Source organism: Megalobrama amblycephala, linkage group LG9 (assembly GCF_018812025.1).
Source record: "Megalobrama amblycephala isolate DHTTF-2021 linkage group LG9, ASM1881202v1, whole genome shotgun sequence".
Lineage (NCBI taxonomy): Eukaryota > Metazoa > Chordata > Actinopteri > Cypriniformes > Xenocyprididae > Megalobrama > Megalobrama amblycephala.
The window spans coordinates 21,826,584-21,854,472 of NC_063052.1; the positions used below are offsets into that span (position 1 = coordinate 21,826,584).

Consider the following 27,889-nt stretch of genomic DNA (forward strand, 5'->3'; position numbering starts at 1 on the left):
TTTTTCAGTTTCTTAAGTTTTATTTAGCAAATTCAAGATTACAAAGAAGAAATGCCACAGTTTTAATAATAATAATAATAGTAATAATAATAATAACTGTCATCATCATCTTAAGTATCAGGCACAATTGCTTTGGCATTATGAAATGAAAGGCATGCAAAACTGATAACTGAAAAACAGAAAACTAAAGACAGGAAGGCTGAGAGAGAAAAGAGAGAGAATTGAGGGGTAGTAGAAGAAAAGATATGTCATATGAGTGAGGCAGCTTTAGCTTAATGGGACTTTGAGAGAGACAAATCAAGACAAAGGACAGCCAACATGGATGATTTAAAAAAAAAAAAAAAAAAGTAAAAATAAATAAATAAAAAAAAGGGTATGGAGATGAAAAAATGTCATGCAAAATGGTACATACATATTTATAAGCCAGACCCTCAGCGTAAACCGCAACAACAACAAATGTCAACTGGAATCGTGAGAGCGGAAAGATCATTATAACGTAACTATTAGCAAAAGACGAGAAACAAAAACAGATATTCACACGTTTGAGACTTAAAAGCAGACTAAATTTGTACCATCAGCAATGCTCGAATAAATATTAGGATCAAAAATCATTCCTCTTGCTCTTTTAATTGTCCATATATCATACTTTCACTTCTGCATATTTCACTTGTAATATGGCTATAATATAAATGGTTATTCTATGTATTTCTTCTTTACTATCCAGCAGGAGCCAGTCCTGTTCTTTATAACTACTCATATTTCATAACTATTTATGTTTATAATATTTACACACAATAATGAGCTCTATCAGATATAACTCTCTGGAAAATATTTCAAGCTTTTGTGCATGAAAATAGGGCATAACAGATAATTATGATCATATTTATTAGTTAATATTTATTTAGGGATATTTTTCTACAAAGGTCAATGTTTATGGATTAGGGAAAGGGCTTTGGTGGAATTATAATAATTATACTGTACAAACTGTCTTTACTGCATTGCTCAATCGATGCAGCATCCGCAGGCACCAGGTATGGAAATGCTGACTCATCTGCCTCATTTTAGTCAATGAATCGAATACAGATTTCATATACTGTCGCTAGTACTTCAGTGCTTGTTTTGATGCACTATTAATGCTTGACCAGTAGATGGCGCAAGACACCAGGGGCAGAACAACCGTTCACTCAAGGTGGAAAACAAAACCATAACATATTGCTTTGTGCTATTGAAGGCTTCCTCATGATAATTTCTGTTCTTATTTTTCATTACTCTAAAACATGATCTCTGAAATACTGCTGCAACACGCACGGGACTGATTTACAACAGCTTCTGTAATAATATAACACATTTACAATTCATTTTGTATAATAAACAATTCAATTAATAGTTGTAGTGATAATATTAATAATAATAAAAGAGAACGGCTGCATTTTTAAGATGATGACTGAACAGTGAAGGAGAGTAAATCTCCGGCATTCATATAGGAGTCAGCCTCCATTTTAGGTTAAGGTAAATATGTTTAATATGTTCAAACGTTTCCTTTTTGTATCGTGCTATATCACTGCTAAACTTTTTTCTGTTTTTTTCGTTTTTTTTAAAACATTTTTTTTTAATATGAGAGCACAAGAAAACACAAGGCATATTGAGGGCCGTGGGGCCAAGCGTACAACATCCCAGTAAGGAAACATCAGCCAGCTTTGTAGAACATCTACCCTGATGTACAAATCTAAAAACATTACAAATTGATTGTAAAGGACAAATCGGACCCCCTGCACCTTTGCCCACATGATAAAACGTAGGTAAATATGTTGGACTACACTAGATGACTACCGATCTTAATACATTATGTACAGAAATGATGCATCTCGCCCACTGAAATAAATCTGCGACACCAAAATCTGCCACCTTTGGGGCACATTCGTGTCTTTTTGCTTCTGTATAAACAAGAAATGATATAAATAGCCTCATGATGCTCATGATATATGAGGTATGAGTGGATGGAAATACTGTTGTGGTGTGCAATAAGATTTAAACATTTTACATACAAATTTAAATACGTATACAATTGTTCTCAACTATTTTCAGCAAGTCAGTATTTTGTACTTTTGTCCTATTTTCTTCCACCTCCATACATTCTTTCTATATGTATAAATGCTATATTGCCTCACTTATTAATCTCGCTCTGAGAATCTGTTAAAACGTCATTCAGGCACAGAATTGTAAGTGAAGTGCTTCCTCGTCTACCTCTTTTCAACTTAGCACCCTTTTCTCCATTTTTCTCCCATAGTCTCTGGAGTACTAAAAGCCCCTGTTATCCTTTTAGCTAATGTTATGCTCATATTTCTGTTTAGGTATCGCATACGGAGGAACTCTAACATGGAGAGGCGCTCATACGCATATGTGCGTGGTAGCGAGGGGGCGGGACAGCGGATGGGGGTGTGGCCATTGGGAGGGACTGAGGGGCGTGGCCACCAGAATGGGAGGAGTGGATGGTGTGAGGATAGGAAGAGGAAGAGGAGGAAGAAGCAGGTGGGAGGTGATAGCTGGCCCCGGAGGAGGGGCCCGAGGAAGAGGGTGGATTGGCGGGCCCGCTTTTAGGCGGAGGCAGCGGGTTCTGGTTGAGCTGAATGGAGATGTCGCTGGACACCTCGGAGCCGCTGCGTCCGCGCTGAGGAGGAGGCCACGAGTCGGGGTGCAGGTACTGGCCGCTGTAGTCACTGCATTCGGACAGACGAGGGCGATACAGCGCAGGGTGGGGCCGGTACATCTCCTCCTCGGCGTAACGTTTCATGAAGAGATACACAGACATGACCCCAGCACCCTAGCAAAACAAAATCACTTGTTATTCAGTTCATTTTAAATTCATGGATTATCACAGATAAAATGTTCCTACAAACTAACAGCTGTGTATGTTCTGAGAAATTGCACCTTTCTCAGTGAAAGTCCTATGCGAAAAAAAAAGGAGTCGAGCTTGTGCCTCTTTTTTTTTTTAAATTAGAAAACTAACCAATTAAAAGTGCTCGCCACCCAAGGGGTCAAGGTTTGGCTGCTTGACATGACCCATTTAGCCGTAACTACACCATCTGGGGGCAAAAAGCATCTTTTTCCATTGACAGCCATTCAAAACTAATGTATTCAAGTAGTTTTGTGGAATAAACATAAAATAAAATAAAATATGGAATTTTTTTTTTTGCAAGAACAAATATCAGTCACAAATATTTCATTATATTTACCAGTGAGCTTTTGAACACTACCATTCAAAAGTTTGAGGTAAGTATGATTTTTGAAACAAAACAATAGTTTTTTATTCAGCAAGGACGCACAGTGTCTGTAAAGACATTTCTAATGTTATTTCTAATGAATGCATGCTGTTCTTTTGAACTTTCTATTCATCAAATAATCCTGAAATATCATGCATCAAGGTTTCCAAAAAATATTAAGCAACTGTGGTCAACATTTATAATCTTAAGAAATGTTTCTTGAGCATCAAATCAGCATATTAGAATTACACTTTAGTTTAGGTTCCAATTCTCACTATTAACTAGTGGTTTATTAGCATGCATGCAACACTAACTGCTGCATTTGGATCCAGCTCTTTTTTTCATTCATTGCTGTAACCGCAAATGACAGAAGGACAGACGAAGACATGGATCTGGCGGCAGTTTGTTTCCTCCTCCTCTCCCAGGGGACCGTTCCCTCAAGAGAGACACAGAGGAATTTTTAGACCTTGTCCATCCAGTACACTTTGATTTTTGTGGATCAAAACGCAACATGCCTTATATCGCCCCAGAGCCTGAGCCGTCTGACCAGGTGCATGAGCTGGCAACATCGTCTGTCACTGAAGGAATACTGGTGGAATTCGAGGGGATGGAGTGGAGCCCTGTCCCTTCAACCAATGCAGATATAAGTGTGCTGAACTCAGCTCCCTTATATTGTTTGAAAAGAGCACAATGCCTGTTTCGTTGCCCTGCACCGAGCCTGTTTTGTCGCCCAACACTGTGTTATTGATGTCTTTAATGTTCCTGCTCTGCCTCCAACTCTCGCCTCCTCTGCCTGTTCTTAAGAATTCTGTGTGTTCCGCATTGACCAACCATGCCATCCTGTTTCGCACTGGCCAAGAGGGCCATTCCTTAGAAGTCTGCCTGTCCTATATTGTCCAATAAGGCTGTTTCTTAACCCCCTGTTCTGCACTGCCCAGTCCTTCAGCCCTGTCCTCACTGCCTCTCATCAGCCCTTCGTCTCCTCCTACGTTGCATGTTCGGTGCATTGTGTATCCGCCTTGGGCTGACTGTTTGTCAGCTCAACCCTGTACTGCCGACCTGTTTTCTCCACATAAATCCTCAGTGCCTGTCACTCCACCTCTGTCCATCAACCTGTTGGCTCCACCGTGGCTCCTCATCCACTAAGATCCACCTGGACCCATCATCCCTACAGGTCCACCAGGCTTCCTCGTCTTTCCTGCTTCGCCTTGGTCAGTCATCGATCCGCCTTCGTCTGCGACTCATCCCTCCACCCCTTTGGCTCTGTCGGGCTCTGTCTTCCCTCTGGCTCCACCTCAGTCCTCTGGCACCTTGGCTTCGCCTCGGCTGCTAGTCTGCCTTGTTCTCCAGAACCTTCTGTGTCACCCGGTCCCTTCAGCTCTTCAGCTTTTTCTGGTTCTCCACCACCATTGGCTGCATCTAGGTCGGTCTTTTCCCTGGTTCCACCTGTCAAGTCTCAACCATGGCTCCTCCCTCCCTTGACTCCGCCGTGGGCTTACGTCCTGGGATTCCGGCTGGGGATTCTGCCCTGGGTCCTCCTCCGGCTATCTCCTCCTTGGCTTCTGCCTACGTTGTCTCTTCCCTGGCTCTTCTTCTTGTCTGCACCTCCCTGGATCCTGTTTGTTGTCTGTGCTTACTCTGTGTCCCCCATCTAAGCCCCATCCCGCCCTACTTTGATGGACTCTTTGTATTTTTCGTGATTGTTATTAATGAGGTGCAAGGTCATACCTTCTTGAATGTTATTGGTAATCTGCATTTGTAGGGTCTGAGACTACAAGTGAAAATGCTTTTTTTGCATTTCAGTTTAATCTTAAAACTGTATTTCCATTTTTAAATATAAAAAAAAAAAAATTAGTGAAATTGATTGAAAGAGTTATTTCAGACTTTGGACCCCACTGTCTATAGTTGAGGTTACTGCAGACACTAGATGCTGACATTTACAAATTGCTGCACTGAACTTACTGAATTAGCATATATGCAGCATAACGGAAATGTGTAGCCTTCACCCCAGCAAAAGCTAGGCTAAAATTAATGCATACTGATGAGGGCAGACCTATTGGTTTAGCAGAGAAAGCTGTTAACACAGCTGCATATTAATGAACTGAGCTCTGTGATAAGAGTACACACGCAGTCAGCTCGAGTGTTAACAGTAGCTGGTCTCTGTCACTGACCTCTTTGAGCAGGAAGGAGCTGGCAGCAAAGGCAAACGACCAGCCGTAGTGGTAGTGAAAGAACTGCTCTGGCTCTCGAGGCCTGTTCATCACTTCATCGTTGATACTGGAGATATACAGCACCAAACCGACCACTAAACTCAAACCTGAGAAAGAGAATAAAAGAGGATAAAGGCAGTAAATCATGGCAGAAAAAAGGGTAAATCATGCAAAACAACAACAAAAGATCAGAAACAACCCTCCTGAAAAATTGGTTGACTCTTCTAAGATGGTCTAAGCTGATTTAAGATGCTTTCCCAGCCTCACCAAACTTGTGTTTAGTTGGACTGCAGTCAAAAGACCAGCCTGACCAGCCTCTGGTTTGCTGATCTTAGATGGTTTAAGCTAGTCTTAGCTATAAGATGGTCTCCCAGCCTAACCAGGCTTTGGTATGCTGGTGTTAGATGGCTTAAGCTGGTAAAAAGCTAGTTTTAAGATGGTCTCCCAACCTGGAAAAACTTGTGTTTAGCTGGACTAGCCTGACCAGAAGAAATGTGTCCAAAATCCATCTAAATGATATAGCCAAAAGACCAGCCTGACCAGTCTCTGGTTTGCTGGTCTTAGATGGTTTAACCTGGTCTTAGCTAGTTTAAGTTGGTCTCCAAGCGTAGTGCCCCAAACCCCTATAAGACTAGCTAAAAGTCCAGCCTAGTTTAGGCTGGTTTAATGAGTTTTTCTGGAAACATTTTCTAAAGAAAATGTGAATGATGCTTGCAAATGTTTATGTATTGCTATGTGGTTGCTAGGGTGTTCGGTGTGGTTGCTGGGTGGTTACTTACAGGGACTAAAGTCTTTGGGAAAGAATTGGGATACCACCAATGCAATAAGACATTGATTTTTCATTCAAGATGAGTAATGCTTGTAAAAATGTTGTTGCCATGATACTAGTGTTGTGTATGTTTCCCAGGGTGTTGCTACATGCTTTCCAAAGTGTTCTGTGCTGTTTTATAATGTGTAAATCATTCCAATTAGAAAGCTAATAGCACACCTTTCCTCAACAAGCCACATAATTTGAGGTATCACTCATGTCCGATGTGAGTTACAGTACACCCTTATGTGAAGGGGTTTTGGAAAATAAGTATGCTACACCTTTGCATTAGTAAAGAGAGAAACTATTATATACACACAAAGGAGACTAAAAGCTTTTAATGAAAATGACAAATGAAAGAAGCAAATACAGTATGCATAAACATGCAATATGCCTAAACAAAGAGTTGATACCGCAATGTTTTTCTATTACAGTACTATACAACACTGTTTTCTTCCCAAAAGCTCTGTGCGGAGAGTGAACGATAAAGCAGTGCACCAACACGCAACCTGTCATAACAGACATTAACATTTATAGTGTGCTCAAATGTTGCTGTGTTATGATGGAGAAAGCTCTGCTGCGGTAATTTTAGTGTGCAGGAGAAAGAGAGAGACAGCGGTAAGGAAAAGCCTCTGGCATAATCAAACACATTATTGCAGTCTGTCACTGCCAGCTGTCTATGCTGCTAATATCGACAAGGAATGTGCATACATATTTCCTTTTCACATTAGAAATGCAAGACATTGGATGTTAAACTGTTGTCAAATTAAGGCATATATTTCCAGAATACCAAGCAAAAGCAGGATGCATAGAGACTATTCAAACTGGATATACCTGCTTCTATACAATGGTAAACTACAGTCTATAACATCACAGACTATGTTTTTTTTTTTTTTTTTTGCAGCGTTGTCTGTGTTCAGCACTTTGCAACAGCGCTGTTGTGGTGTCTTGTGCTTTATTAATAATTCTGTAGTACAAAATGCTGAGCTAAATGTAACATTAGCACCTGATGCAGCGCTACACGGCACAGCGCTGGGCGTCTGCGCTGCTGCTACACTAATCTGCAGTCGTACTTTCTCCTGCATTACAAAATCCATTATTATTAAACTGCAGTAGTGCATGCATTAGAGCCGCATCTGCTGCAACACATGGGGCATGTTGACCGGGCTCTGCCCCACCCCTATGCAAACGATTGGGGAGCTTGCTGATTCTACCACTGCTGCTGACTCCTTGCTTTTCCCTCTTTGTTCAGTTCCTGATATCTAATGAAGACGGTGAGGCAAATTAGATTTTAACAGCCACTCAATGATTTACTGTATTCTAATTAGCAAATGTTGATTGTTTTGATTGGAGTGTAAATGGTATTGCGTTGAAGTGCAAATCAAGTGCTGCAATTAAGCAATAAGTGAGAGACTAAGCTGCATTTATTGTTAATATAGAAATTTCAGCTCATAGTTAACAAGTTGAAATTATTGTATTATGTGAAATGTACACTACAATGTACACTACCGTTCAAAAGTTTGGGGTTGGTAAGATTTTTAATTGTTTTAATGCATTTATTTTATCAAAAAACAATAAAAACCATACTATTGTGAAATATTATTAAAATTTTTTCAAGTTTTCTATTTGAATATATTTTAAAATGTAATTTATTCCTGACACTCCTAGTTTCTGTTAATAAAAGAAGTTTGGTTTAAACTTTATTAAGACTAAGTGTTTACAATTTATTTTGATAGTAGAGTTAGTAGTATTAGTAGACTGTTAGGGTTAGTAGAATAAGTTGACATCTATTTATAGTCAGTAGAATGTCTGTTGGGGGACCATCACAATAACGTGCTAGCAGATATTAAAGGATTAGTTCACTTTAAAATGAAAATTACCCCATGATTTCCTCAAGCTATCCTAGCTGTATATGACTTTCTTCTTTATTATGAACACAATCTGAGATATATTAAAGGTGCCCTAGAACTTTTTTTTAAAAGATGTAATATAAGTCTAAGGTGTCCCCTGAATGTGTCTGTGAAGTTTCAGCTTAAAATACCCCATAGATTTTTTTTAATTCATTTTTTTAACTGCCTATTTTGGGGCATAATTAGAAATGAGCCGATTCAGGGTGTGTGGCCCTTTAAATCTCGTGCTCCACGCCCCAAGAGCTCGCGCTTGCCTTAAACAACATAAAAAAAGTTCAAACAGCTAATATAACCCTCAAAATGGATCTTTACAAAGGGTTCGTCATGCAGCATGTCTAATCGCGTAAGTACAGTGTTTATTTTGATGTTTACATTGATTCTGAATGAGTTTGATGATATGCTCCGTGGCTAACGGCTAATGCTACACTGTTGGAGAGATTTATAAAGAATGAAGTTGTGTTTATGCATTATACAGACTGCAAGTGTTTAAAAAATGAAAATAGCGATGGCTCTTGTCTCCGTGAATACAGTAAGAAACTATGGTAACTTTAACCACATTTAACAGTACATTAGCAACATGCTAACGAAACATTTAGAAAGACAATTACAAATATCACTAAAAATATCATGTTATCATGAATCATGTCAGTTATTATTGCTCCATCTGCCATTTTTTGCTATTGTCCTTGCTTGCTTACCTAGTCTGATGATTCAGCTGTGCACATCCAGACATCCTGCCCTTGTCTAATGCCTTTCATAATGTTGGGAACATGGGCTGGCATATGCAAATATTGGGGGCGTACACCCCGACTGTTACGTAACAGTCGGTATTATGTTGAGATTCGCCTGTTTTTCGGAGGTCTTTTAAACAAATGAGATTTATATAAGAAGGAGGAAACAATGGAGTTTGAGACTCACTGTATGTCATTTCCATGTACTGAACTCTTGTTATTTAACTATGCCGAGGTAAATTCAATTTTTGAATCTAGGGCACCTTTAATACATATCCTGACGCATCAAAGTTTAATAATGGCAGTGAATGGGACCAACAAGTATGAAGCTCAAGAAAGCGCATCCATCCATCATAAACGTACTTCACACGGCTTCGGGGGGTTAATAAAGGCCTTCTGAAGTGAAGCGATGTGTTGTGTAAGAAAAATATCCATATTTAACACATTATAAAGTAAAATAACTAGCTTCCGGCCAAACGGATTCTACTTACATCTAAAGCGTATATTACGTGACGCCATGATGTACTACGTGACGTAGAACGTAGGATTTCGCATAGTACATCTTGGTGTCGCGTAGTATGTCGCGTAAGTTACAAATATGGATATTTTTATATGGACATATACACCTAGGATGGCTTGAGAGTGAGTAAATCATGGGGTAATTTTCATTTTAAAGTGAACTAATCCTTTAAGTCTACTAATACTCTACTAATACTCTAATAAGAGTTAGTTGACATGTAGGTGCATCATTACTTATAGTCAACAAAATGTCTAAAGGGGACCATCAAAATAAAGTGTTGATAATACTGTAGAGTCAAACAAGCTGCTGCATTCTGTAAGGAATTGATTTGAGTTTAAACTATTTTATTATTTGAGAAGAGACTGTGTGTGGAGTGATACGAGAAACGTGAAAAAGAGCACAGCTAAGTGGAAAATCAATAGCCTTGGACACTGATCAGTTACACAGATAATTATACAAAAGTATATAACTACATGCAGCATTAGGCAATCAGAATCAAGTATTCCACAGTGCTGTTTAAAAACACGTCCTGATCCAGTGTTCTAGAACTGTTCAAACACAAGCTTTCTAAACCTTCATGGGAAATTTGTTCCTGCAGGCTGATTTGTACAGCTGTCAGCAGGCAACTGATACAATCAACTGATATAGTTCTGCTATATAGCTGTCTTTATGCCACACTGTGAAAATCACAGCTCCTTGTTACAGTCTGAATGTACTGGTACACCTTGAGAAAATTAGTAATTATATTGAAATATTATTTTTGGTATCAATCCAGCCCTGCAATATCATTCTTTGTGACGTTGTGTTTAGTGTAATACTTAAATAACGATTTATTTCAGAACATTCATGCACACCAGATCTGTTTTAGGACATACTTCGCATGCAAATTAGTCAAATCTAAACACACTCTGACATTCTTGACAATCTGTTTCTATTAGCCGAATGCAAATGACAGCTGTTGGGCAGAGCTCTGTTGACTGGATCAGAGAGACCGCTCTTATTAATTACTGTTTGTGAGAAAAAGGACCATTTAATGGATATTGTGTACCGCACATTACCATAGATGGATATCGGGAACACCATTCATTAAATATGCAAACCTCTCAGTGGGATTCTCAGCCTGATTTCGGACAGAGTTGTGGAGAATTACCAAGCTCACCACTGAAACTGAATATCAATAAACAGAATCTAATCTAGAGTATGTAAAAGGATGCACAACTATGGGCTGCAAAAGTGAGAACATCATGAGAAACATGATGGGAATCAAGAAGGCTTTTTAGCAGATTTTCATAATGTTATATTTCCATATAAGAAAGCACATACAACTTACCTGATAAGATGAAAAAGATCCCAGAGATGAAGGCCAGGATGGTGCGTTGAGGACGGATGTGGCCGATGTTGCTTATGACAAAGGCAGTGAAGACAAAGAGGAGGGAGACCATTGGGAAGGGGGTGGCCGTCCTGACCATTTCTAACAGAGCAAAGAGACGAGGACAGAACAAATGATTGAAATTATGAAATGTTAGTCAAATGTATGACATTTATTTTTTGTAAAATTTGTATGCATTTTATGGCCTCATATATTGAAAAACGTTAAATTGTCCATTTAGCATTAAAAAGCATTTTAAAAAGACTGAAAAAAAAAAATAAACTAAAATGCCTAAAATATATATTTATATATTTAAATAATATAATGTAATAATATTTTTGTATAATTATTATGCATGTTGATTTTATTGCCTAATATTATATTGAAAAGCTTTAAATTGTATGTTTAAAAATTATTGTGACATCAAAAGATATTTGATAACTAACAGGTGATTAAAACACTTAAACATTAAAGCAGATTACCATTTATGGTAGCTAAAATATACTAGATAATATAATACAATATATACTTTATATATAATATATAATTTGACTATTAATATTTTTGTTATAATTATTATACATTCAGTTTTTATGGCCTCATATTATACTAAAACACATTAATTGTACATTTAAAAATCATTGTCACACTGAAAACCTATTTAAATTGACTAGTTACAGCAGCTAATGTAAAAATATAATATAATATAATATAATATAATATAATATAATATAATATAATATAATATAATATAATATAATATAATATAATATAATCACACAAGTAGCTGTGCGATATGGATGTATATCAGCACGGCTGTAATTGTGTTTATACAACAGTTTGACGGCACAAGTGTGTAAATAAATAAAAACAACAATGGAGTGTCTTTAAAAACCCTCTTTTGTGAGGAACTACTTCCTTCTGCCACGGCTTCTAATCTCAAGTTGACAGTTTAACATTTGAGCCCAAGCCTCCATTACTAATGCTAAAACGCCACTTTAGGATTAGTAATGAAGGAACATTGAGTCGCTTCATTGAAACTCACTGTAGTATGTAGAGTATTATGAGAGAGAGAGAGAGAGATCGCCTGAGCAAGTGTATTACCTGCATCTAGCTGATATTCTTCAGGTCAATCTTATATTCATAATCACAAAATCAGTTTGAATGCCCGCTGAGGAAAGTGATATCTTTTGTCTTTGTCTTTTTAACATTTAAGACATTTCAATGTAAATATAAAGTTATGAAAGTTAATATAGCCCTTAAGCCAAATCAATTATCTCTGGAACAAGTAAGATTTTAATAAGACCAAAAATTGCCCATTTGATATACCAAAAATGAATTATACCTCATGTTTAAACACTATCTACATAAGAGTCAGCGGCAAATTCCCAAAGCACTGGCTGAGATGAAGCTGTTCGCTGTGGGTACATCTCCGAAAGCGTCTAAACAAATCGCATATCTGAGGTCTAAACAACTATATTCTTGCCCTAAAAAACTACATTCCATTACAAAATAACAGTAGTATCTATAAAAGATGGTGGGTTTGCTCGTCCGCCATGACACTCACTGTGAGAATGCTGACATCGGATTGATTCAAACAGATTCAATCAGATTCGAGAACCAGAAAGAACTGTTGTATATAATATAATATAATATAATATAATATAATATAATATAATATAATATAATATAATATAATATAATATAATATAATATATGTGCTCTCTATACAAACAATATATATAACTTTTAACCTAAAATCTAGATTTCGGGAAAAAGTTAATGCCCATGATTTCTATATATATCCAATTACAGAATATAATTGAATATTCACTTTTACTCTTTTGAATATTCTCTTTTACACTTTAAATGAACTATACTGAATTCAACATCTTGTACTCAAACCATTGTTTTCCCATATATATTCATATACAATAAAGTGCGTTAATTTTTCTTACTCAGTATATTGGCTGTGTTCTCAGTGGTGATCTCTATTTCGGGCTCGGTGAAGTATTCAGATGCCACACATCTCCCCTTCTCTGGCCCTGAGATAGAAAGAGAGACAGAGAGAGAGAGACAGGGGAACAAAGGGAGACAGGGACACAAAGACAGACAGAGAGAGGGTGTACAGACAGAGCGGGACAAAGATTGACAATGACAGTAGGGGAGACAGGGACAAACAGAAAGAAACACAGCAATGATTTTGGTCCAAACACTGAGAAGAGAGGCGAGAAAACTCACATGCATTACACATATAAACTGCACTTATAGTCAGAAGCATCATGCAGTTTTTTTTTGGACTAGTGGCTATCCTGACTTACTTGGTGGCCTGAGCAAGATAAGAGATGTATGCATTATATCCATATAGGAAGTAAGAAGAACAGGAGTTTTTTTTATTTATTTATTTTTTTTTTTTACTTTTTGATGCAAAATGTATGCATTTTTTGAGAAAAAATGTTGATATGAAGACAACAAAATTAAATAACTGACATTATTAAAAATGTTTGTTAAATATTACAATATATTAAATATATTGTAAGTTTACAGCATATCTGTACAGAGCCCCTAAATGTACATGGTGATGTAAAAAAATGAGATGGGGGGGGGGGGGGATTATATTTATAACTATGTTTTGCTCACAAAACACTTAAGAGGAAAATAACATGAAATAATATGAGGTGGGAGGAAAAACGATATCAGTACTTTTGGAAACACAATAGCTTAGCGAGTGAGAGCAAATGTTTCAGAGGGGAACGCAAATGTTTTGCTAGCAAAAGCATTGAAACATAATTTCTCTTTATATGCAGATTACTTTTTTTCTTATTGTTAAAAAACTGTCAAAATGATAAAAAAGCTAAAATGATTTCATGAATTTTGACCAGTCTTTGGAAAGCAGAATAAAATGTAAATAAACATTGCAAATAATAATTACATTAAACATATTTTATAAAATTTTAACTCTTGTGCGTCAATTAAAAAAAGTTACACATATAAGTCCAAAGAGGACAAAAATGTCCAAGTTCAAAAACTGTCATAAAAATGTGAAGCTTGGGAGCACAGCGTCATTTTAAAGAAGACCCTTGGCAGATTATTGTTGAAGTAAAAAAAAGTTTATTAATTTAAAGTGAAATAAGAAAAAAATTCTAGAGGTTTAAGTTTATGAAAATTATTTATGAACATTATTTTATTAAAAAAAAAAAAAGTATTTTATAAAACATGTTGAAACTGCTAGAAAATCAAAGCTATAAACCTAAATAAGTTCCAAATTTGATGTTGATATCTCAAAAAATGAGCTTTCGGTAAGATTTTGTTTGGGCGCAGTACCAAACTTTCCCCATTAGATGGCAGCAAAGCTCCCCTGGTACACACAAAATTTTTATTTTGAACCTTTGCCAACAGAATGAAAGCCTATTAACAAAGATTGCATCATTTTATTGTTAAATGGCCCTGGGATTAAAAATTGCAGTTTCAATGCGGACATTTTTATCCTGAGAGGAACTATTTTGTGTACCTATAGTGTTAAATAGGTTTATTAAAGGAAATGGGGGTGAAATAGTAAAATTCCGATAAAAATACACACCTGAGCCTAAATGTATGAAGTTGGCATTAACACAGGCAAAATTATCAAAATAAACAAAAATGAAAAAGACAAAAATGTACAAAGGTTAAGAGCACACATTAACATTGACATTTGCTTTCTCGCAAATCTTTTACAGACCTCCTTGTGGCCCCCAGTTTGAAAACCTGTTTTGGACAAAGTATTTTAACCTGCAATCATTTAAATTATTTTAATTTAATTAAATTCATTTTTCATTTAAAATCAACTTAAAAATCTGAAGAGGCACTAAATGGGCATGACGCTTCTGCATAATGTGCATGAAAGAAGGGTACATTAGACCTCGCTCTTGGCACACACACATATAAAAAAGATCCTTTTTAAACACATAAATCATATGCTCTCTAGAGCGCATGAAAAGAGTGCAAATTATACACACAACACACCTAATGGGCAAAAAGTCTTCCTGTAGTGATTTTTCAAACACCCACATACAGGCAGACTAAATACCAGAACTGGTTAAGCTAGAAAAAAGGTGACATCATCCTCACACTTCTCTTAGTCAGCCATTTGCCACCAACTGGCGTGGCATCGTTTCAGTCCACCTCAGCACTTCCTGTCAGTATCATGAAAACAAACCAGCATGCGATGCAAAACAACATATACAATTGCAACACACAAAAAAGATAAGGTCTTTTCCTTAAAGTGCCTCTATTATGCTTTTTTAAGTGCCCTCAAACACTGTAGTTGTAGCTGAGACCTGGTTCGTGTTGAGACCTGGTCCTGCTCTGCGTACACTTTGCATGTACTTCCAAAGGACGAGGAATTGATTGTTGTGTTGTTACTGTACATATCGCTGTGTACAAAAGTGTTGAGGAAGCCTCCGGAGCTGAAATTCAGATATGGTAATGGGTGTTTCATTTATGATATGTGCTGTAAGCGGTAGACCAATCACAACAGACTGGGCCATCTGACCAATCAGAGCAGAGTAGGCTCTCGGAAAGGAAGGGTTTAGAGAGATAGACTCCTTTATCAAACCATTTCAGACACTGTGAGAAAAGAGGTGCTGCCTCAATGAGTGTTTTTTTTTGTAGGAGACCTCCAAAACAAAATTAGGAACATTTAAAATAGCAAAATAGGTGCACTTTAAACAAAACTGAAAAAGGCATGTTTCACCTCATCTTTTATTAGCCTGTGGTTACTGATTTGGCATCTTGCAGTGGTTTGCCCACACAGACTCACTAGTTTCTGTTTCAATGTGTGGCACGATTTGGGAGGGTGATGCAACAGGATGCCACACCAGTGCGGTGCAGGGACACTGAAGACCAGCTGCATAACACAGCAGGACGCCCCACAAATAAACTGCAACTTAACCAAGGGATTTAGATGACACTACCATTCGATGATACACCGATGCACAGGGATTCACCTTTGGATCTGTGAGCAAAACCTGATGCAGGAGTCGACGTCGAGAGGAAGTGATGCTTGACACAGCATGACGCCACAATCAATTGCCATTTGGTTTTTAATCAGGCATCTGTCTCAGCAATAAACTGGGGTGCATTTCCCATATAATGATTAACTACTACAGTAGGTACAATGCATCACTGGAGAAACTAACCAACAATCATGACTGTTTCCCAAAACCGTAGTAACATGGTCACACCTCTGCACATTGGTTTACCAATATAGGACTGCTGCAGGTGCACTCAAAAAAAAAAAAAAAGAGAGAGATTCTAGCTGTTTGCTCAGTTTATTTAAATAAAATAAGCTGAAACAACACACATTTTTACTTAATTGTCATTTGCACTCAATTTAATGAAGTTAAATGAAATTAAATTTGTAAAATGTTAAATTAACTTAAACCATTTGTGTTAGGACTACATGAATCATTTCTGTTGCGTTGAATCAAACTGGGCAGTGGATTACTAGTTCCCAGCATGCTTTGTATACGGTTAGATCAGAAGAGTAAATGTTGAAAATCAGTGCTATTTAATGTGTTTTTTAGTAAAGGGAAAAGCTTGTTAGTGTTTAACCCTTTGAGCGGTACGGTCCCACATATGGGATTTTTATTTCAGTGCCCCTGGGCGTACGTTCCCACATATGGGATTTTTATTTCAGTGCCCCTGGGCGTACGGTCCCACATATGGGATTTCGAACGTTCAGTGACATCACATAACTGCCAGATTCAAACTGTGCTTTCGCGCTCTGGCTGCGAGACGGACGCGCGCAGCTCTTGTCATATATCACAACCATGCAGTGTTTTCAGCCACATAACGTTTCTTTTAAGGTTTCAGACATTTAAATACGCATAAGCACCATTAAAACAATATATTTAGAGTTTATAAAATACTGATGTCAGACATCAGTGGAAGGAACAATAACAATCCATTCAAATACAATTTGCCGACATTTATTCATATCAGACACACATAATGGGCCTAAGTAACTATAAAGTTTACTCTATTATTGTTCCAGTTCACCAGCCACTTACTTGCTTATATTTCGGGAGAAACGGATGAATTCACCTGCTGTAAATCCGACTGACAGGACTCTGTGAACTGCGGGGCAAACTAAGATGGCGGCGCCCATCTCGCATTATAGATCAAGATAAAGATCATTTATAAAGGCTTTTAAACGACAAAACACACACACTTACACATATTTGAGGATCGGAATATCAGATAGTTGATGACATGGTAAGCAAGTTTGTGAATATTTTAAATAAACAAGGAAAAACAAAATAATAGCGATCCATCTGTCATACAGTGTTATTGTGGCTGCGTTCAGTGCTCGTGACAAGCAAGACGCGTCGCTATGGAAACATTAAAGGCAAACGTTCTAAAATAACGGTCGCCTTAAAAAAACTCACTCTGGGGGGACAGTTAGAATATTTTAAACTCACGCTCGAAAGGGTTAATGTTCAGTTATGATGGACATTTAATAGAGTTTCTATTTTGAAATTTTTGTGGTTACCACTGTGCTGAAGAGTAGAGCTTGTTGTTACTGTAGGTTGTGGGTGGCGACATTAAATAGTAATTAGTTGATTACTATGCCCTACTCTTCATCACAGTGGTAACCACAACAACTTGATGAATTTAAGTTCATACAACACTACAATAAATCGGTCCAACTCAACAAATTATTTTTTTCTGATACAAGAACCTAAACTGATTAAGTTTGTTCAACAATCTATATTTTGTTTAAATTGACTTAAAGTCTTGTTGTATCAACCTAACTTAATTGTGTGGAAAAGTTTTCCTTAGTTCAATGAACAAACAATTTATTTGAGTGTAGAGGAGTATAATAACCTCTGCTAATTAATCTATTGTAGATCTCCGAGATGCTGCTGTAATGAACATGGTGCCTAATGACTACTTCAGTGTTTTTGTTCCATTATATTTTGCTTTATTCTATGTTTGATTAATCGCGGGTTCCCACATACTTCATTTTCCGGAGTTCTCTTGCGCATTTTACGCACATGAGCACTCTTCAAAAATGGTGCTGATTGTTGACACACTAAAATATATATATATATAAATAGAACGAAAGATATCCACCTTATTCCTGATGAGCCTATTGTGTTTTGAATTATTGGAATTTCCGGTTTGGGGAACTTCCATTCAAAAACACTGAAACGAATCATTTCAAATCATAAGGTTGCCCTACAAATAAAGCTTTTCCGTCATTTTTATTTTCAGACATCATAAGTATAAAGTAACGCTTGGTATTTTAACGTGACATGTTATAACAAGAATATCTATGGCAAGAGCTCTTTTTAGTTTTCCTCATGATTATTTTCTTTTTTCCTTTTGCATTCCGCTGTAACAGTATGAAAAAGGACAACATATACTGAACAACTGTGGTCTGTTCTCCCGATTTAATTTACGATATATCCCATTAATAAATCACTGGAATGCACAAAGAATCTCTTGCTTTCTCCTCAAATCCTCACATCTCTTTCCAGGATTGTTTTCACAGGTAAATACAATTTATGATTTGTCAAAATCACTTTGAAATAGTATCACGCAGTGCTGAAGTTAATGAACATTTTTGATTATTTAACCCTTCTGTTATTGCTGTGGAAAGAGTCGCACTTTTGGAGTTACTCATGGGCTGTTGAAAGAACCTTGTTGATGCTTTTACACTTTTAAATGTCCTTTTCAGTGTTTGAAGGGTGAGTAGAGTAATCTCATCTCATTGTACCCAGTTTATAAAACACGTATTATTGCGTTTGTAGAGCGAGCCTTTCACTGATTGTTTACAGCTTAATGGAAGTTACACCCATAATTCATGCAAAGCGTCATGGGGCGTAGGAATAAGATGGATAGAATGTACTGAATGTTAGGTTGCATATTGTGCCCAAGAGCATGATCTACTTAAGTTCACAAGTCATTTAAAAAGAAACTATGCTTCTAACCACATCTTGAGAGCTGAGGTTCCAACCACGTAAGTTTGCTATGCTGTTTGTGAATGTTTGCTAGAACTATGGTTTCAGGAAATGGCAAATCATTGAATTATGTTGGTAATGACAGAACTTGCGACCATAGTTGGCTAACAACGCTTTCAGGAAATGCACCCCTGGTTAGATGATGCAGCTCTATCAGTAATGTTACCTACCAGCCACAAAACAGACCCTCCAGAGTCCAGAATGCAGAGCCATCTTCACCTCATTGGTCTGGTTCTGCTGCAGGACAATGCCCTCTTCCATTAACAGCCAGTAGTCCGTCGACACAGCCACACCGACCAGGAGCAGCCCGCACGCCCCAAACACGGACGACAGGAGCGTCAGTGCCCTGGTGCTAAATGAACTCATCTAAAAAGAAGAAGAAACATGAATAAATAAACAACTAAATATGCAATATAAAAAATATAGCATGTGATAAAATAACATTAAAGGGTTAGTTCACCCCCCAAAAAAAGATATTTTTTTGATGAAATCCGAGAGGTTTCTGATCCCCAAGAGAAAGCAACGTAATTACCACGTTCAAGGTCCAGAAAAGTAGTAAAGACATCGTTAAAAGTAAACGTGACTACAGTGGTTCAACCATAATGTTATGAAGCGACAAGAATACTTTTGTGCGCGAAAACAAAACAAAAATAACTTTATTCAACTATTTCTTCTCTTCCCTGCGTTCTCCTACGCTGTTTATGTTGTAGAGACAGGTAGAGACAGGTTAACGTCAGAACGCCGACTCAGTATCTCTCGAAAACCTCTCGGATTTCCTCAAAAATATCTTAATTTGTGTTCCGAAGATAAATGAAGGTCTTACAGGTGTGGAACAACAGTAATTAAAGGTTTAGTTAATCTAAAAATGAAAATAATATAATTTATTACTCATCCTTATGTCGTTCCACACCCGTAAGATCTTCGTTCATCTTCGGAACACAAATTAAGATATTTTTGATGAAATCTGAAGGCTCAGTGAGGCCTGCATTGCCAGCAATGGTGCTTCCTCTCTCAAGATCCATTAATGTACTAAAAACATATATAAATCAGTTCATGTGAGTACAGTGGTTCAATATTAATATTATAAAGAGACGAGAATATTTTTTGTGTGCGAAAAAAACTAAATAACAACTTTTTAGCATTATCTAGTGATGGGCGATTTCAAAACACAGCTTTGGAGCGTTACAAATCGAATCAGTGGTTCGGAGCGCCAAAGTCAAGTGATTTCAGCAGTTTGACACGCTCTCTGAATCACTGAATCAACAAAAAAGATTCGTAATGCTTCTAAGCAGTGTTTTGAAATCGGCCATCACTAGATATTGTTAAAAAGTCGTTATTTTGTTTTTTTGTCAAACAAAAAATATTCTCGTCCCTTTATAATATTAATATTGAACCACTGTACTCACATGAACTGATTTATGGATCTTGAGAGAGGAAGTGTCATTGCTGGCGATGCAGGCCTCACTGAGCCATTGGATTTCAACAAAAATATCTTAATTTGTGTTCCGAAGATGAACGAAGGTCTTACGGGTGTGGTAATAAGTGAATAATAAATGACATTATTTTCATTTTTGGGTGAACTAACCCTTCAAATAATATAGAAAGTTTCCCCATCACAGGAATAAATCACATTTTAAAATATATTAAAGTAAAAGACTAGAGTTATTTTAAGTTGTAGCAATATTACAAAATATTACTGTATGTTTGATCAAATAAATGCAAGATTGGTGAGCATGAGACTTTAAAATCATAAAAAAATATTCTTACTGACCCTGAATGAATGCTAGTGTATGTTCTGAACGAAAAATAATACATCTGATCACATAAACAAACAAATAAATGAATAATAACACCTAAAATAACACATAACCTTATATAAAAGCAATCCTATCCTGTCACTATGTGTGTTTCCTAAGAGTCGAACCCATGAGCTTGATGTTGCAATTGAGTATCCAAATGACACAAACTGCCATTTGTATGTATTAATGTTGCTGCTTACCTTTTGTTGGATCAAACCAACTTAAGTTGTCACTTAAGTAGTCACAATTATTATTTTATTAATAAATAAGATAATTCTACTCAGTTTGAACCATTCAGCAACTTATATCTCTGCAAAAATTAAATAACCATTAGCCAATTGAGTCATTCTTTCTTAATTTCAAACTCTTGAATTGTTTTACTGGCTTTTGTTTCAATATCAACCATTCGCCACTTAAGGCAAATAGAGTGCACTTTAATAACTATAGGCCAAAAATTATTATATTAGCTGTGCCTGAAGGGCTTGATGAAAAATTCCTCTCCATCGACTACTGAACTAGTGTGTGACTCATCAACAGAACAAACAGATGAAGGACAAACAGTGTCCTTTAAACAGCGTATGACTAAAATGATTAGGGACAAGCATTCAGTGAGACATATCTTCAAAATTATATGAGTGCTTAAAGACACTATAAATCATTTGCTATTTCATTTTTATGGCTTTAGGCTGTAATGAACAAGATGGAATAGCAGGAAAGTGTGAGGGAGAGAGAGCGAGAATGGGATTGGGACACAAACTGGATTTTGCACCCTACTACCCACTGTGCCATGGCTCAATGTTAGCTATTAATCAACCAGCCCCTAAAAGGTCTGTATTCCGACAAATAGGCAATTACACAAGCAAATCATTAGCTAAATTCATTGTTTAGGGTTATAGAACCGACGGTTGTTGTAATACCCTGCAGTAAAGCATCACAGCTGCGTATCGCTTTATATCTGCTGAATAGATTGACACATCAAAGCTTGAAGGTAAACAGAAAGAGAGAATCAGAAAGAATAATCAAGAAATAGTGAATGTGAACAGTATCGGAAAGGTTTTGCAATGTAATACCTCCTGGATTGTTACACGTTTTGCACTCACGCTCTGGAACAAGAATGAGGATTTGATTGGCATGCCTCCAGAAGAGCCACAATTCCCTTAATTCACAGAATGGCACCATATAGCCGCTGGATTAGAAGCCCGGAAAATTAACATTTTTTTTTAGGCTTGGTTTTTGGCAGGGGGAGAAGAACACAATAATGGGTTATTATTGGTGAAATCCTCTTCGGTTAGTGTCGGGAGCCCCAGGGTGTGCTTGATATGAATGAAGGATTCGTAGTGAATAGTGGTTTATGTGTGAGGGTTAAGATAATCCATAGAGCATTGACAGAGCAGAGCAGAGCAGAAAAGAGGAGCTTTGAAGAAGTTAAAGGTGAGGAAAAATGGCTTCGGGAAAGATAATATGGTGAATAATGAAGTTCCTCTGAAGAACGCATTAGCACTTGGTGTACTAGCATTGGAATAGTAGTACATTTTATGAAGAAGTGCATATGCAAAAGTCCCTTTAAGGGATGTTGTGCGTGTTTGCCGGGCCATTACTACGCAGGGTCTGAAGTGTTCAGAGCAGCTAGGGAACTCTGGATGGTTGGTTACTGGCCTTTCAAAAAAAAAAAAAATTCATTCAGCAAGCAAAAATGATTGCTTAAAATAAATGTGTTACTCGATCTATGGTATGATATATACATTTATATTAGGGGTGCAACGGATCATTGTTGATCCATGATACGTACGAAACAGGCCCCACCGTTCGGAGCACATGTAATTTGAGCACCATGTAATTGCACTTAGCCATTATATAGTGAAAGTTAATTATTTGCACATTTGTAAGTTTGAACAATTTAAAACACTCACGTGTTTTTAATCAATTCAAATGCAAGAAGAGGCAAAATTCAAAAATTCACGCTGTTTTCTGTGTGCACACACCTTTCAGATGCCGCACAAACACATAATAGAGCGCTATTTTGCGACTCCATGAGCTTGAACGGACACATACACAAAAAAATTATTCTTGTGTATACAGTCGGTTATAAAGTATTAAGTGAACCTAAACAGTTGAGATAATCGGATGTGTTTCATCATATTGGTTCCGTGCATTCCGTGCATTATTTGTCAAACAACAAAACAACTTTAACAATGATTAATCTATATTTAATGTATACAGTGAACACTATTCATGCAGCATAATTACAATTATATTTATATTATTACATTTCTGTATCTAAATACTAGGCTACTGGTAGACCTAACTATTTATAAGTGTTCTATAGTATTTATCTCTGTTTTAATTTTCGTATTCTTATTTTTGCTGTCTGTTCATTTGTCCTTAAAGGTCCCGTTCTTTGTGATCCCATGTTTCAAACTTTAGTTAGTGTGTAATGTTGTTGTTAGAGTATAAATAAAATCTGTAAAATTTTAAAGCTCAAAGTTCAATGCGAAGCGAGATATTTTATTTAACAGAAGTCGCCTACATCGAACGGCCAGTTTGGACTACATCCCTCTACTTCCTTCTTTAATGACGTCACTAAAACAGTTTTTTGACTAACCTCCGCCCACAGGAATACACAAGAGTTGCGTTTGTAGAGTGTGTTTGTCGCCATGTCGTCGAAACGCTGTTATTTTCATCCCGCAGTCCAATCACCGGGTCTGATTCCAGATCAAATTGATAGGGTAAAATTAAAGACATGTTTTCAATAACACTGAGCGCATGCATCTCCACGTTATGGTAAGAGGCGTGACTTTTCCGGGCAAGATGCGCTAAACTGCTGTCGAATCACAACACAGGAACCGCTGGCACAATCAGAACTCGTTACGTATTTCTGAAGGAGGGACTTCATAGAACAAGGAAGTCATCAGCCCGTTTTTATGACAGTGGAAACAGCGGTATACAGATAAGTAAATTATGTGAAAAATACTGTGTTTTTTTTTACACGCGAAACATGAACACATGTTATATTGCACACTATAAACACAATCAAAGCTTAAAAAAACACGAAAAACGGGACCTTTAATAATGTTTAAAGTTTATTAGTTAGGAGTTTTTTTCTGTGGTATCAAAGTACTTAAAGTGTTCTTAAGTAGTAATAAATGGGAAGCAAAGTTACATTTGTCTTAAACCCCTCATTTTTATTTGTATTTTATTGATTTATTTATTCTTTTTTTTTACTGATCTGAAAAATGATCCGATCTGTGACTCAAAAACTGTAATATGATCTGAATCGTGAGTTTTGTGATCTGTTGCACCATATTTATATATATATATATATATATATATATATATATATATATATATATATATATATATATATATATAAAAGCCAACATTTTATATATTTAAAATACATTTTTATTAATTTTTTTAATTACAATTTTTTATTATAATAATTAAATAATAATGATATAATAAATAAATGGATTTATTTTAATTATTTGTATTTAAATTATTTGTAAATAATTTAATAATTTAAATATGTGTGAGTGCGTGAATAGTGTACACGTAGCATATGGTCATGTACAGATGATAAGAAACAAATACATGAATAAATCATAGTGGTCAATATGTGCAAAATTGTGCATACTGCAGAAACAGCAGGTCATGTGATACAGCTATTGAAATGTAAATGTGCAGGTACCAATGTAACCCATTTTAAAAGCCGTGAGGGGCGAAGTGAGTAGAAAGACACTCAGTGAAAGAGAAAAATATAAAAGAGAGCAAATCAAGGCTACAGGGTGGGAAAAGAAACAGTGAGGCAATTGGGAGCTGTCCATCACAGTGGTGCTGAAATCAGGCGACGCACAGACCTGTGTTCCTCCACCAAAAACTCTGTAATCTTGATCAAGAAGGGTTTCTGGGGGTTAAGCAATTTCTGTCACATGTTTATGAAAATACAAAGTATAAAATATTATATTGATATATAAAATACATATATATATATATATATATATATATATATATATATATATATATATATATATATATATATATATATATATAAAAGGAATGTGGATTCCAGAAAAAAGTAATCGAAAACTTTAGTGTAACTGTACAGTGCTGTAATATCTACATTGGGCTGAAAATCTGGCAGTCCAGTAAAGAACATAATAAAACCCTCAATGCCGTGACCATTAAAAACACTATAACATAACTCAACCAATCTAAAACATCAGCCGCTAGTCTTACAGCACAACAGAACAATATCCAGTCGTCCTTTATTTCTTCCAGGAGATTTAGGCAATATAGGTCTTACGTAGGAGGGCGTTCAACATATGCCAGACATGACCACATTTAGAAAGACGGCCCTCGTGGTGTACTGGGGGTTCCACAGATGGTGTGTCCACTCGACTGGGGAGCAAGAGCCCAGGGGGAGTGTAGTTTTCTGTAGAGAAGGCAATATGTTCCCCTGTCAGCAGGTTAGGCCAACTGGCAAGTGGGAAGTGTGTGGGAGGAAATGAGTAGAGAAAACAGAGAAATGTGTGCTTTATGAAAGGAAGGTATTCAAGTATTTAGAGCAAAAGGATTGAGAGAGAAAAAAAAAAGGAAGGGGTCTGGGGAAAGACCTTGGCCCAAAATATCTCAGAGGACAGTCGCGCATGCAGGCCTACACGCATGTGCGAGCTCTCAATGACACACGCACATGCATTCACATGTGCACATTCATGATTTCAGATACAGCGCACCATTCATAAAGCTCAAAGTGATAACTTCATTCCAGCAAAGCCACAGGAAGGCAGAAAATAATCATACCTGACTCAAGGCAGAATCAAAAAATATATATAAATAATTCGGCCATTCTACACGTCACTTTGTCCTCATCCACTCTCTCTCTCTCAAACACACACATACACCCCACCAAAGGAGACTTTCCTCAGAGTTCATATCCTCTCTAAACCTTACAGATACATTTCAAACATTTTCACGAGGACAGTAAGTTGAACCCCACAAAGTCATTTCACAAAGTCATTTCAGAATTTACTATCTTTGCGACCATTTGGTCCCTACAATATAAGCAGAGCCTCACAAACACATATATTTCTTTATCATTATGGGGACTTCCTTATACTCTGCTAATGGTATTTTCTATCCACTGCCTTTAAGCACAACCCTTACAGAAACATTTCTAGGTCCATAGCATTAGATAATTATTTAGCATATTTCTATAGTATATAGCTAGTCCCCACTATGTAGTGGAATTCAGGTTTTACTATCCTTATTGTGTGGACATTTGGTTCTCACAATGAAGGCAAATCCTGACCCCCCACACAAACATCGTGTCTCCTTCTCAAATCTTCACAACCGCAGTACTCTTTTCTCGTAGCGTTACCAAAAGTCAGCACTAGAGAAATGAGCAACATCCATGACACATACCAGTCCGTCCACGACACGAGCACATAACCTACGAGTCTCGCGCAAAGTGCGACAAAAAAAATTAGCGATACAAAACTCACAAATAACAATTTCGACCTTAGTCGCAAAATAGAGAAAATAATGTTAAATGAACACATGTAAAAATGAATTAAATCAGCGTTCCACTATAGTGCGTGGTCCGCAGGCTTACTGGATATGAACTGACTGGATCTGTCATACTTGGCTCGAAAGCACCGGAACGAATCGATCTCTCGACTTGAAACTATGCTGTCTAATCACGCGCCACTCATACAGCGACGGTAACGTGCATGAAGAAAGAAGAGCACGAGCACTCACCCTCCAGCACGCGACCCAAGTCAGCGCTGCACAGGCGTCGAGAGGAATAACCAAACGCCTGGAAAACCTTGACAGATTTTGCAGTTTTCTTCTCTCTCTACCTCACTCGCTCTTTCACACACTAACACACACCACACACACGCGTGTTCTCTTCCTCTCTTTCTTGCTCTCTCTCACGTCGCTCGCTCGCTCGCTCTCACTCTTTCAGCACTGCGGTGATTTGGCTGAATGGGGATGGGATGACAGAAGAGAGACTTTCACTCAGTTTGACGCTGATGAGGCTCAATAAGGTCACAGTTAGTTTTAGGTCTGCATATGTCGGTGAAGGCATGTGAGTCATACAGTATACGGTTAACATTTAATTAGCAGATTTTTCCTTAAACTACAAAAAATGTGTCCATTAAAACTATAATGCATACTTAAGTGTGCTTAATGTATAGGTTACTTTTATGCTATTGTATTATTTTATTATATAACAATATACTTTAACAGTATACTTTTACTTTAAGTATATGTTTGGTCTTAGAAATATAATAAATATAATATAAAATATATTAAATTCATACTTTTACAATAAAATACATATATTGTCTTTCAAAAATATATATTTTAAGGTAACTAATATAACTTTTACTAACATTTTATACAGTTCATATTTACACTAGTGTCATTTGGACTCTGTACATGTCATTTAGATGACTGTACATGTTTCAGTTCCTGACTGTAAGTCATTAAAGTATATAGTAATATAAATATACTGACCAGTTTTTCCCTGTAAAACAAATGAATAGCACAAAAGAAGACAAAATGATGTCTTAAAATTTGTCCAAATTGGTCTTTGCAGTAACTGTGTCTGTAACAGCAAAGGCAAAGCACAAACACAAAACACCACAAAGATAACACACAAGACACTAAAATAACACAATAATAAAGCAACATTAAAGGCAACCTAAAGCAACCCAAAGTACATAGATGATAACGCCAATCAGAAACTAATTAAAATCTAAACAAACTCACCCCTGGTTTCACAGACAAGGTTTAAGCTTAGTCCAAGACTAAAATGAGCTGTTTTAACTGAAAGCAATTTGCAGTGACATATCTTAAAATATATGAAATGTCTCAAGATGCACACCAGTAATGTTTTTTTTTCTAAGGGAAGTTTATAAAAGCCACTTCAATGCCCTAATTGAACTAAGGCCTAATCCTGGCTTAATCTAAGCCCTGTTTGTGAAACCAGGCCAATAATAGTTTGGAGAGGGATCGTCTCTTTACTTATTATATACCTACTATATAAGGAGATTGACACTTACTTACAAAATATCACTTTAACAAAATTCTTTTACATTAAAATACACTGCCTGGCCAAAAAAAAAAAAAAGTCACTGTTTGGATTTTAATAGGCAAATACTTAAGTATCTATGAATGGATCGTTATTACAGTGATTCTTATTTTTCTAGCATGTTATATGTTTGGCAATGGTTTTTTTAACCCTTAAAGATGGAGTGTGTAGCTTTTCATT

General features: G+C 36.8%; 1 protein-coding gene across 2 annotated transcripts; it reads right to left on the minus strand.

The window, feature by feature from the left end:
• On the minus strand, nt 1-26,754 carry cacng7a (calcium channel, voltage-dependent, gamma subunit 7a). Of its 2 annotated transcripts, none has more exons than XM_048202095.1 (6): nt 26,371-26,754; nt 18,985-19,180; nt 12,767-12,853; nt 10,770-10,910; nt 5,432-5,577; nt 1-2,821 (listed from the first exon to the last, which is right to left on the minus strand). In XM_048202095.1, exons 2-6 carry the CDS (start codon nt 19,178-19,180, stop codon nt 2,372-2,374), a joined length of 1,020 nt encoding a protein of 339 aa, XP_048058052.1. In that variant the 5' UTR covers nt 26,371-26,754; the 3' UTR covers nt 1-2,371. The 2 variants fall into 2 exon arrangements, with proteins under 2 accessions (XP_048058052.1, XP_048058051.1); XM_048202094.1 differs by lacking the exon at nt 26,371-26,754 and adding an exon at nt 26,225-26,334.
• Nucleotides 26,755-27,889: the final 1,135 nt, after the last annotated feature.

Bases quoted from the DNA above. Each gene is read 5' to 3' on its own strand.
- cacng7a (XM_048202094.1), bottom strand. From the start codon at position 26,251: ATGACAGATCCAGTCAGTTCATATCCA. The intron at 12,854-18,984 runs GTAGGTAACATT...TTTCTATCTCAG, and splicing joins GAGGGTCTGTTTTGTGGCTG to GGCCAGAGAAGGGGAGATGT. The intron at 2,822-5,431 runs GTCAGTGACAGA...TTGTTTTGCTAG, and splicing joins GCTCCTTCCTGCTCAAAGAG to GGTGCTGGGGTCATGTCTGT.